The sequence below is a fragment of the Pecten maximus genome, chromosome 4 (genome assembly GCF_902652985.1).
Source record: "Pecten maximus chromosome 4, xPecMax1.1, whole genome shotgun sequence".
NCBI lineage: Eukaryota > Metazoa > Mollusca > Bivalvia > Pectinida > Pectinidae > Pecten > Pecten maximus.
The window spans coordinates 25,025,017-25,038,361 of record NC_047018.1 but is presented as its reverse complement, the minus strand read 5'-3'; the positions used below and the strand labels follow the sequence as shown (position 1 = coordinate 25,038,361).

General features: G+C 36.4%; 1 protein-coding gene across 9 annotated transcripts in view; it reads left to right on the top strand.

The window, feature by feature from the left end:
• LOC117325593 (polypyrimidine tract-binding protein 3-like) overlaps nucleotides 1–13,345 on the top strand; it is a 141,404-nt gene that overhangs the window by 78,442 nt on the left and 49,617 nt on the right. For 3 of the 9 annotated variants that reach the window (XM_033881934.1, XM_033881932.1, XM_033881933.1), the window contains exons 1-2: nucleotides 1,975–2,438; nucleotides 3,090–3,092. The exons of 2 other annotated variants lie outside the window; for them this stretch is intronic. In XM_033881934.1, coding sequence (XP_033737825.1) covers nucleotides 2,226–2,438; nucleotides 3,090–3,092 — 216 coding nt within the window. In that variant the 5' untranslated portion in view covers nucleotides 1,975–2,225. Of the gene's footprint in view, nucleotides 1–1,966; nucleotides 2,439–3,089; nucleotides 3,093–13,345 lie in introns of those variants that run through there. 4 more of the 9 variants (XM_033881931.1, XM_033881929.1, XR_004532341.1 and 1 more) reach the window with 3 other exon arrangements.

The following is a 13,345-nucleotide window of genomic DNA, read 5'->3' as shown; positions in this document are numbered from 1 at the left end:
ATGGATGTTTGTAATCTGATAATGTCTTATTGCATGGAAATGTAATAATTTTCTTAAATGAACATCCCGTTCCAGTTTGTTCTTTTTCCCCCCGGTTGGATACTTGTTATTGTGTAAAGAATCACTGTAGGATATATTGTCTGTAACAATAAGATAAGTGGCAGGATAGATCTGTTATGTAAGCTGGTCCAGGCATGATGAATAATGACGAAACAGCTGTGTATAAATCATGGTTAAAATTTAATTATTTCAATGTAATCGTTGAAAACTCTGAGACCTTTGCAATTGTGAAAGTTTTCCTCTCTCTTGTATACCTTGTAAGTCCCTGTGAGAGAGGAAAACTTACCCCAGTAGGGAGGGGGTCATAAAATGTGTACATGTGCTAATTTTAGCCAAGCAGAAGCCACAGTGGCCATTTTGAATGCTGCATGGACATCAATTGTCATTCAGCCAATCAGAGGCAGTTATAGCCACTATATGGATGTTGCATCACCAGGTAAACCTTGTTTGTTTCTGGGAGATACAAGTGTGTCATGAAACTGGTCAAATTTTAAAATGTTAATGTTAAAGGGCCTCAGAAAAATTGGACAAAAGAAAAAGTACCCGGTAATGAAAGGAGACCCCCCCCCCCCCCCCCCCCCCCCCCCCCCCCCCCCCAATTACAATTAACAATTTTGGGGAGGCTGAAATAGCAATGTTAATTTGTCTGCTGTAGCTTTTGAGATTATGAATATTTTTAATGTTATAACTTATAAGTCAATCATGGCGTCCTTGTTACCAAGACACATTAGGGAAGTTATCTTGAGGTTGTTGAAATGACAGATGCAATAAGTCATAAGTATAATTATGGTAGAACCCTGGAAAAACATCTTAATTGATTTATAATGTAGCAATTCTATTATATTAAGACTATAGATTTTGTTTTGAATTGTTATTCGGACCGTTTAGGGTTTTCTTGTGTGTGAATTATCAAATTGTCGTAATTCTTCCTTAATTACTAGTGATAAAAGCCAATTCCAATTCCTTGTATTGCTGCAAATGGGAAAATAGCCGGAAAAAACTGGGCCACCTCCTCTTTCCTAATTCTCTTATCATGTGATATAATGGAAACCAGTTATGCAATTGATCCAATTCCATGTAGCAGGACACTGATATTTCCATTGGATGTGTTACATCATTTTAACATTGTTATTGTCTACAGTTATTTCATAGACTTAATTGCCCCTCCAGGTGATTACAACATTATACTGCTACTTGATTTTAACACCCCAAAGACAAAATGATTTCCTATAAGTGGACAATTGCGTTAATTTACCTAGCACTTGTTGTGCTAGAATTTGCTCATTTGCAAGTAGTTTATACATCTCCTGCTTAGGGAAACCATTAGTGACTGTCACCTATATATAGACTGGTGTGTGCATTACCTGTAGTGAGGGATCCCCACGTGCACCTACAAACTGATGACAGTATTGTCTGCCTGTGAGACAACAGCCTACACCTTATTGATTGCCAATATTTACTTGCTTTATGGCTAATGAAAGCTGTAGAGAAATTAGAGGTTGATATGGTGAGGTCTTTGTCACTTGATATGGGTCAGCAAGAGCTGAGGTATATTCATGTTGATTGTACTCGACCAATCATATCTAGTCTTTCATAGACTGGCCTTCATCTGTTTGTACTATCAATATTCCCTTGGGTACTTTGTCTAGATTATTAAATGTGGACGATTTTTTATGTGGCTTTATCTAGAATTACCTTCCTTTTTATACCCTTACCTGAGTCCCAGGTATTTAGACAGTGCTGTCACATGACTGTTTGTTTTGTGTAGAATTTGTCATGGCAGGACTATATGTGTCAATATTTGTACAAATTGAAAGCTTTTAATATGAAGTTGTGGTATGCTGTAGATGATTGGTTCAGCGGGAGTGTGGCCGCTCAATAGAACAGCCTGTGGGCTATTAGGCCTGTGACATTCAGGTTGGCCAAGTACATAGGAGTTGAGTAGGAAGTGAGTGTGAGTCAGGGCCTTTAAACACTCTCAGTAGTACAATTGGTCTATCTGGTCTGCATCAGGTGGAAGAGGAGTACAACACTACAACAGTTTGACCAAGACCGACAGCAGTTACAGTCTACTATAACATTCAACAACAACTCACGACAGTGTGCCACGCTACGCTAGTTAGCTACCTTGGCCGGGCGGCAATAATGAATTAATGTGACACACTATGTACGTTTGTTATTACACCTATCCAGGATCACAAACTCCGACAGCAGCCGTAGCTCCGCCGGCCACACCCAGCTTCGCAGCATCTCCCCACCATACCATATCAGCGCCCAGCCCCGTCCAGATTCCCATCAGCGAGCAACTTCTTTTACAAGCGCCTGGCCCTGCTGCCCAAGTTGCCCCGCACCATATTCCCATCACTCTCTCCAGAAAGGTAAGGCATTGGATCCAGCAGCTGACTTGTGCGACATGTGTGACATGTGCTTTTAAATGGTGTGTTCAGCCAGCCATGATATTTACAGACAAACCAAGAGCAGTTCTAGTTTCATTTTTTGTAGGAGAACTTATGGAGGGATTTTAGAAGTGTTATCATTGAGGGATATCTGTGTATAATGAAAGTTGGACATGGTTGTCTCTAATATTGGGTTGACATCTGCTGGTAGTGTAAATTTATTTTTCAGTTATACTGGCCTGTTGGAATATTCGTTTTATTAAGTACTTATCCACAGCATGCTGGTTTACTGTTGTTTCTGTACTAGAGATAGGGATGTCTATATGCGGGACATCAACCCATGCAATGGGGCAGGCTCTTCATCATAGTATTCATCGACAACAGGAGGTTTTGTTTGAATAACTAAATTGATTTATGTCATTTTGAAGTATGTTTAAATTTATTTTGTGGGTCTAAATCTTTTATGGATCTGATTCGGCTGTCTGGTGGACTTGTATAATTTGTTCTGTAATAAATTTAATGCTCTATGATCATAACTGTTAAACATCCTGATTGGTTAATGTTTTAATGCTATCTTTTAAATTGGGTAAATTTAAAAACCTGTCTCGTTTATTTATTCATCACCTCTAACAGCTGGTAAGTAGATTTTACAGTGATTCTCTGTTTCATGGTTGTGCGGTTTCTTTTTCCTTATTCTGTACTGTTAAACATTACTCAGCCATTCTAACTTTTATAAAGTAAACATGGACAATATCAGAGTGAAGGAGTGTTCACTACATGGTGAATTTGAGAGTTTCTACATTGAATTCGGGGAGCTCTGTATAGTGCTTTAGAATGTGAGAGATAATATCAAATAACCCATTGATGATTGGCCTGCTACGACACTAAATAATACCACAAATTGGCATGTTAATTCATCACTATTTATTATGACGAAGTTTGACCTTGGCCCTGTGTCGTCCTGTACCCTATACAACGTCCCTAGTGTTCCATAACGAGACTAGGCAGGAAAATTGTCAAGGTTTCAGTAATATGACCGAGGTTTCCTTTTCTATTTTACTGTAACGTTGTCTATGAATTCAAACATATATCTTAAAGGCTCCTAAACTTGCCTCTTATTTACCTTTTGAAAGTTTTTGAAAAGAAATAATTACACTGGACTTGAATTTCTGTCATTGATAAGGTTCATGTTACGTTAAGATTGAACAGGTGATCTATTTCTGTACCAGTTGTCTTGGAGTATTTTATAATTACTCTCATTATTTGTGTGTTCACATGAATAACCTGTGAAGATTCATAATTGTCTTGGTTTAGTATAGACTTGCAATCTTTTCAGTAATTAGCATTTTTAGAGAGGAAAATATTGTAAAGGAGAAAATCAGTATACCGAGGTGAAGCGCCAACACAAAAAGACACTTGTAAAAAAAAAAAAAATTGAAAAAAATGTGTGATTTGTTTTGTCATTAAGATTTTGTTAGGCATGATTTTCTTTTTAATATAGATTTTGTAAGGTCAATATTACGTACATGCCTATAAACTTGATTTACTTGATGCAGGGTTGTAGAATGTATTTTGGTGACATTTCTGTCGGGTGGAACAATACCTAGAGGCTGTATCTCACCTGAAGTGTGTTATGTTAAAAGCTTTAAGGAAGGACAAAGGTAGACATTGAAGACCAGTGGAAGGTGAAAAACAGAGAATGTCCAGTGATGACCTAAGGCATTAACTCCGGCCTTTGTGATCCTGTTAAGAATTCCCATTAGTTGTGGTGTAATTAAAACCCATTTCTATAAGTGTATAGACAGTGAAAGCACTCGGCAAGGTAAACATTGGACAGGCTTATTGTTATTGGCCTCTATATGTATTCTTCCATTTTATTGTCATGGTTACCAATTCCTGATCTCCTTTGTTCATTCAAAGTCGAACAGGAAATATTTACTTTAGAAGGCTGTTGGATATGATTTCAGAGCTTTAGTCTGGGTAATGTTGACTGTTGCTTTTGTTTGATGTTGTTCATATGACTTGGGTATCATTGTGGTGTCATACATGGAACATACTTAAATATCTACTCACCTGTCTCACCATGTTTTCTCTCTGTTTTATGTGTTAACAGCTTTCTTGACATGTTTAATCACATATGTAATGACCATTGCTTGCAGTTTTAAGTTTTAGAATATTGTTAATTTACTTATGAAAACATCCATTAGAAGACTTTCAGTCCGATTTTGTCAGTCCTGTGTGTAATTACGTCTATTGATATCGTTTGGGTGCGAGTTACATTTGTGTTGATATGGTATTTACCGTTGTCAGATGTTCATGGGTCGCTTTGTTTACGGTCAAATGAACAGTGATCATATCTCGTTTGATGGTGGTTAAAAGTGCCATTTCTATTGTAGCGGTAATTGAACTAGCGTCTAGTCAGAATTTTGATTGTTGGTGTATGGATGTCATTTTGGTCATAAAAACCCGGATCTATCACGGAAATTGATCTTGTTGAATGACCTTCATGGTTTGCAAGTGATTTCATAATTACAACACAATACGGCGTGAAGTAGATTTGGAACATTTGTTATGGACGTAAGGTTTGAGCCTTACCATATGATAGTAATGAATAGATGGTGTAGTTAGGTCCTCTACCACTTATCAGCTACAGTTCCTGGACTTGATGAGGGTAACAATCGGCCCTCCTCAGTTCATCGATGAGGGTAACAATCGGCCCTCCTCATATGTCATCGATAAAGGCTACTTACAGGCATTTAGAAGATTGACAGGAATGATTATTTCCCAAAAATATAGATTTCTAAGTCAATCATTTTGTCCAGCTGTCAATGAACAGGAGATGTGGTTTGTTATTAGTTGAAAATATTCTTCCTCAGACATTAATGGAATGCCGTCCATTAAGGAGATGGTGCATTTTTTCCCATGTGTGTATTACGTTTCACATTTTATAGCATAAATCCAATTGTTTCTTCTTCTATGGCAAACCAAAATGTCTGCTTTCTATATTAAGTAGCATGCTATTTTATAATGGGAGATAATTTGAGATTTTGCATGTAGGGTAATAGAACTTCTCATATTGATTCTATCTCAAAAGGTGATTTTCTATCGTTCAGGTAAAATATAACCCCTTTTGTCATTGGCTAGACAGCCAATGGACAGGTGATGAAAAAATTGCTAATTTACTGGGAAGGAGAGTTCACATTGATATATTAGTTATTCTTTCCCAAATCACTGTAGAGAACTTGAAGCATAAAGTGTATCTGTCTTTGGAAACATCATGAAAAAACAAGTAGTGTTCAACAGATTACTTAAGACATTGAGTATATATAGATATAAACGGTTTAGTAGGTATAAAAATATAACATTTTTAAGGTTTACATAGGAAATTGTCTTCTGAAAGCTAACAGCAAAACAACACATTATACAAGTCAATTGTTCTGAAAGGGACGCCGGAATCCTTATAAGTTATCTGAATGATCTCCAACAATATATCTGTGAGATAAATAGATGTATTTTTCCCTGGTGTCCAATCAGGTAGTCTACACCTTGTCTGGTATTTTGTCGTCCTAGTTACGCAATGTTTCACTTGTTTTATTTACACATTTTTACTTGAGGTTGTATTGAGTAAGATTTACAACTTGATTGTGCAGTGGACTGACTCAGCCCTGATCTATTGTGTATATTTCTATTTTCTACCCATGAAAAGTGATATCCCTATTAAGGTACTTTTATCTACTCACATACAAATTTCTCAAGTATTTATCAGCGGTGCATTGGTGTAATAACTTGGACTGTCCATTGTAGAGTTGCAAAACAAAATTGACTTAAATTGCAGATTGATTTTTTGCCATGGATTTTTATATCGGTTAATCACACTTTCAAAGAAAGATTTAGAACTGATATATGGCGTGTCAGCCCGAGGGATCAAGGGCCATTGTCTATCTCCTGGCAAAGAGAGACGGGTATGGGGTGCGAAGCAATAACCTTCTGTTGTACAAGTGACATACCCACATTGAGTAGGAGAGAGTTCCCATACAATCAATACTGATAAGGGTATAAATCCCCCAGAAATATTGATTCTCACAATCCTTAAGGGTAAAATTCAAAATATTGCACAGGTAGACAAGACTGTACACCACATCGACAAGGCCTGTCTCTGGTGGTATCCAAGATATTAGAATTGATGATTTCAACATGAAGGTAAAGGTCTTCATTGATTTAGAGGGAGAGGATTTTAGGAATAGGTAGGGGTGAGGAACGGGATTTCTCAGGGAATGGGTAGGGGGGAGGAACAGGATTTCTCAGGGAATGGGTAGGGGGGAGGAACAGGATTTCTCAGGGAATGGGTAGGGGGGAGGAACGGGATTTCTCAGGGAATGGGTAGGGGGGAGGAACGGGATTTCTCAGGGAATGGGTAGGGGGGAGGAACGGGATTTCTCAGGGAATGGGTAGGGGTGAGGAACAGGATTTCTCAGAGAATGGGTAGGGGTGAGGAACGGGATATCTCCGGGAATGGGTAGGGGGGAGGAACAGGATTTCTCAGAGAATGGGTAGGGGTGAGGAACGGGATATCTCAGGGAATGGGTAGGGGTGAGGAACGGGATATCTCAGGGAATGGGTAGGGGGGAGGAACGGGATATCTCAGGGAAGCAAAAGTAATGAACTACATGTAGAGTAAATGGGAACTTAAGAGGGAGATGTGATGTTACATGGGGTGTAAAGCGAAGTAATGATAGAGAAACAGCACTAATTTGGATCAACTTTTTTTTTAAATCTACACAAATTTAGTGTGTGGATGTGGTTGTGTATAGTTAGATAGTTTGTTTTAAGGAAAAACAGTGTTGCTATCAAGTATCAAACATATTCAAACTATGGGTAAACAAAAGTTGTGATTTCAAGTGGTTTGTATACGTGTGTATAATCTGCATGTTGTCGAGTATGAGGAATTACAGGGACAGGATAACTGGACTATGGAGAGGAAGGAAATCGCAGCAAGTGTGTCGGTCCTGATAAACTCTAATCAGGAAATGTGTCATAGGATTATTATAATACCCATCCTGCATCCATGGTTGGGAACAGAGGGGTTTTACACGTACCAAGTATGGTGTACTATCTTATTATACATTCTCATGTCAAATGAAATAATATGATTTCATATGAATGAAGGTTAGATTATAGCAAGGGTCAATATATAGTAACATCTTAAAGACCTAACAAGGTTAAAAACTGGTAGATCAAAATAATACTTTAATGGAGAGAGAAACCGATGGAGAGGAAAATGTCGAGTTGGTAGTTGCTGACTGTAGCTGGAAAGGTCATGTTAGATGATTATGCATAGCAGGCACTACAGTAATTATTCCTATTGAGTTTTATTTATACAAAAAGTGTAATGTCTACACAGCCAATTGGACCTGATTGCGGCTGCTTTGAAGGACAAATGGCACAAATGGATAGCCACTTTAAATAGGAATTTGGTACAAAGAAATACTGTATAAGTGATTTTAAATATAGAAATGAACAGCTGTTTTGTCCTTCTAGGAGTTGTCCAAAAGTGTGGAAATCTGGAAGTGAGGGAAAAAAAAAAAAAAAAAAAGAGTCTATGTACATGCATACAGAAAGCCTTTTCTAATCAATTAATATCTTATTGACATTTTCTCATCTCATATCACAACCATTTACATAGCATACAAGATGTCTTGAAAGACTAGATAGCTAATCTGATTATTACTGTTATTTCATACAGTCACTCCCTATACCGGTTTTCTCCAATGATATTCAACAACACATGTGAATTATATATACATTATATATATTCTAGAATCCGGTATTGCGCAATTTTACAATAGTCAATTTCAATTCTCATACAAGTCATTTTTAGACCTGAACAGGATGCGACGTGTATAAACTGTAAGAGTAACCCAGAATTATGTGGCTTGACTCGTCCTAGGGTTATAGATCTGCCATCCACCCGACTGTTTACTGTACAATGTCTGTCAGTAATGTAAGGCCACCATTATGATTATGTACCTGATATTAGACCTTGTGTTTACCTCAAACATGACGTGTCGCTTTCATTGACGTTCTTCATTTATATGCCTAATAAATAGATCTTGCTATGTGTACTATAGTAGTTTTACACATCATTCATAAGAGCATGCTGCCTTGTTCCTGCTTGTAATGGTTATTATTGTCTTTTGGACACTGCTGAATATCTCAAATACCCACTATTGTTTACTGTGGCTTTTCTTGCGTATTTTGTATGTAGATATTTTTAGTATTTATAAATATATTCACAGGTGTATTTTTCTCTTCTATTTAATGTTTTTTTTATTGTTATATTGTTTTAATTTCTGTATCTTATGAATATTCTAAAAGATTGCATGATAGAAATTTGTCTATCATTGAAAATTTTCAAGAGACAACAGATCTGGGTTTTTTTCACTTTCATAAATGAATTTTGTTTTGAAATCTTTGGAAGTTTTACCATAACATTTTCAGTTACATTTTCACAGAGTGAAATTGATGGATATCAAATCTTTGGAAGATTTACCACAAAATTTTCAGTTACATTTTCGTATAGTGAAATTGATGGATATCAAACCTTATGGAGATTTACCACACAACCAGTGATTACATTTTCTTTGATTGTGAAGTTGACCCATAGTCCCATATATATGCATCAACACAAGATTTCATCAAAGCCAAAATAGCTTCATGATTGAAACATTTTCAGAAAATTAAAAAAAAAGTTGATGGATTTAACTGGTGAAGCTCGAGTTTCCAGTGTTTGTTTAGTCATTGCTTTGACTGTCAACAGAAGGGTAGACATATAATAGCCGTCCTGGCCCTCCAGCTGAAAACATCAATAATCCATACTATCTGGCCTAGGATTGGTCAGATCTTTATGGGACCTTTATCTGATGCTGACCACATGAGTGACCTTCCAGCTGTGTCTCGGTGGTCAGTACTGGACACTAGCCACTGAAATGTCATGGTTCCGATAATGTGCCAGACCAATTATGCCCTATAGGATATATATAATACATGATGGTGGATTAAAACTAATATTATTACTGTTGAAAACTAAATCAGTTGGTGTTAAGTACAACGCCAGTATTTTATTATAATTGTATTCAGTTGTTGGGTCATTGAAAATTATTCTGTTGTAAGAGTACTGATTTTGGTCATGTAAGCTGATAATGTCCTAATTCAATATAGACAAATTGCATATTACGATCAATACTAATTAATATTTTCTTTCTCTGATATAATTTTACCTGCTTTGAAATTACCAGTGATGTCATGGAGCTATCGAATTAAATATCAAATGGGTTTTCATTAAAGTAATGAATTTAAATATTAATGCAGCATGTTACACAAAACATATTGATTATTGAATTATAAATGTGAGGGTACTGAGTAAGCTGGAAAGTGAAGCAAGAAACAAAAGTGATCCAACAAAACAGCTGCAATATGTCCAGTGAACTCTGTTTGAGGACAACACTTCTAATTACATGATATTTGATGTTCATTCGACTGAATTTTATGGAATCATTCAAATGAAAAAAGGATGAAATATGATACAACTAAACAAGGGCTTTATCTTTGTATTGTGTAGTCTGTTTTACCTGAAGTAGAAACTTTTACATTTTGTGTAGTCCATTATTCTCAATATTGATTAGAATTGGGTATAACTGTGTAAATAGACCTTGGGCAATTAGAAAAAAGCATACATAATTACTAGTATTGATCAGGATGGGTGGCAGGTGTGAGAGCCTGATGGTTTTCCAGCAATGGGATGCCCCTCAGTCTGTACGGACATTAGGTACGCACAGCTGACTCTACATACCTTATGGATCATTTATTACTTTACAAAATAATTATGGCAGATTTATGTGGAAGAACACAAATCCTACAACTAAATGATAAATCAGCTGTTATGTAGCTGTAAACCACTATTATTATTTCTTCTTGACGGATGATAATTTCAAGGTGATTCCAAGCTGAATTTCTGCTAGCTGTTGGTTTATGTGTGAAAGTTATGTAAGGATGTATTGTCAAAAAAAATTCTGATCTTTCATTGCCAGTAGTTTTCCAATTTCCTGATTTCTAAAAGTTAAAACATTTTTCCTAATCCCTTAATCTTTGGTTGATTCTTATTTCGTAGGGAAAGGAGAGAGTTAAATTGGAATGACAAACTAGCTCGAAGATGAGATCAATAAATTTTCTTCATCAACTTGTGAATGTCAAAAACATGAAATGTTAAAAGATTGAAGAGCTGCCAATTGACAGATTCCCTAGTGTCCAATAAAGCAAGAGAGATTTCTGGAATGATTTGCATATAAAGATTTAACATTGAAATAAAACATTCTCGGTTAACATTGCAGAAAACATTCTGGGATATTGAAGTTTCTCCTATTGAAATTATTTTGTTAGGATTTATTAAATTGTGGTGCTGGTAACAAATTTGGTCACATTCGGTATTAACACCTGTCTGATAAATTTAATTCAATCTGATGCTACCAATTAGCTGACACTTGTTACTAATAATCTCCTGCATGTCTTTGGGTTAAGGCTTCAGCTTTGCTTATAACACAGGGCACGACATGATGAAAATGTTTTCAGTGTAAACTGTTCCCATTCACTTAAAACGGCTTTGAAGTTTAAAAAAAATAACACAGTCCCTCTTTGATTTCTTTAGCCAAAGCTGCAGATAAATGAGCGCAGCCATCTTGGCCAAAGCTGCGTTAGTTCAGAGCAGCCATCTTTATTTCCCAGATATATATCAACAAGCCAATCAAAATTCTTGCTTGTTAAAGGTCTTTGTTAATTGAGCCGCCCTGATGAAGAACAACAATACTTAAGGCTGATAAGTAGATGGATGTAGAGATTGTCAGTTAGATTCTAGACTGGCTACCAGCCCCTAAGTTTGAAACTTTGGAATCTACTGGAATTGGACATATCCTCCCAGAGACCATGCAAAGTCATAGGTTATGTATAATTTAGATAAGGTGCTGATCTAGACTGTTCTTTTTACCTTAGGTTGTGCCACTGTTATCTGTAAGCAGTTAAAGAGGGGAGGGGGTCATTATGGCCTTCGTCAAGAGGAATTTTCTCTACTTTATAAGATTGTATCCCTCTATCATCCCTGTTTTGTTAGATAACCTCTTCTCAAAATAATCATATTTGGTTAAGTACCCTCACTGTTTTGTTCATAACTTCTAGTTTAGCCAGGTTTCCAGATATGCTGTGTAATTGTTTTCTTGTAAGCCTACTTCAAGATCGAGCTAAGCTGTGTATGTTTTCCCATAAGAATGTAAAACAGAGAATGGGTGTTAACTGTGTTTTGAATACTTGAGAGTTTTGTACTTGTAGATATTTCGTAAGATATGTCATGGAAGTAATTTTATTTGGTCTATAAAAATACATTGGCAGCTACAAATTCCGAGTAAATACCACTGACAATCTCCTATAGCAGCCAATTAAACTTGGCATAAGAAAATGTGTGAACATGTGATTGAAAACCAATATGATTTAAAACCAATCCACTTAGAAAATAACTGTCCTAGGGATGCTAAAAAGTTGTAAGTATATTTACCTTATTACAAGGGAGATAACCACGTTCAGGAAAGAGTGGGTTTAAAGAATGAATATGTGAGAGTAGGTTTCCATGCTAAAGAGGTTTATTGGACCAAGCCAGCTTAAACAATGGAGGAATTGGAGGTATAATAACAAAGTAGAGTGAATTCAGTACAGTTAAGGAGACAACAAAATCATTCCTTTGTATTTTGTCTCGGTCAAAAAAACTGTTATTCAAAATTGTTATTCAAATTTCATTTGTTCAGAATGTCTAATTGACCCTTACTGCAGCTTTATTTGTGTTTTTAAGTTTTCATTAAGTACATCTAAATGCATTTTCTTTCGGGCAGCATATATGATCAAATCATAATTTCAAATTGTAAAATAAATTTGTGTAATGATTGACTCATTACATTCTGGTGTATATCACCCAATTTTCACTTCCACAGATATATTTCGATCCCATCGAGAATCCTGCTCGTGCGGTACAATACGAGCAGTGATGTCTTTAGAACGGACAAGGTGGGTATAGATGACAAGTGGAGGTGTCCCTATTCACTACATCATGTAGAGTAAAGGAATAAGACTCTCCCTTTAGGCTTGATTTAAACCCACCCTTGTAACCTAAAACTCGAGAGAATGATTTATTAAGCGTCCCACATTTCATTACTTAGTCAAACAAGTATTGAGACCTTTATGTAGAATAGTGGACTGTGTAAACTATTCAAATCCAGTTTTAGCAAGAGACAACCATGTGCTGTAAAGTGTAAAACGAAAACGTTCCAATGTTTGCCTTTTTAAAATTGTCGCCCATTGATCAGGACAGGACAGGTTCAGGGATACAGGTATATAGCCTATGATATAGTGCCCACCACACGCTCCCAAATATTGATTTACCTAAAGTAGAAAACAAACCTAGATCAACATGGCTGGCCATTTCGGCAAAATCACACTGGTGACATCAAACATTGCACCAAACATTAGCTGTTGCTATGGAAGCCTTTTATAGATTTTTGTCATGATCAGGGGCAAGGTATAGCGTTTCAATTCAAAACTCCTGTCAGGTAGTCTTTCATGGCAAATTAATGTTCATTTTACTGCTTTGCTTCGTTATTGTCATCAATAACTTGGCTCGCACCAACAGAGATCAAATAATTCTGTCATCAACTAGACCCAAAGGTTTGTTCGTTAGAGGATAAACAATTAAAATCTGTTATCTATGTTACTGGTCTACATGATGTGGGACTATTTAAAAAAAAAAGACCATGTGTTTATTTTGTGGGTTCCGTATTGTTTAAATACTGTAGACT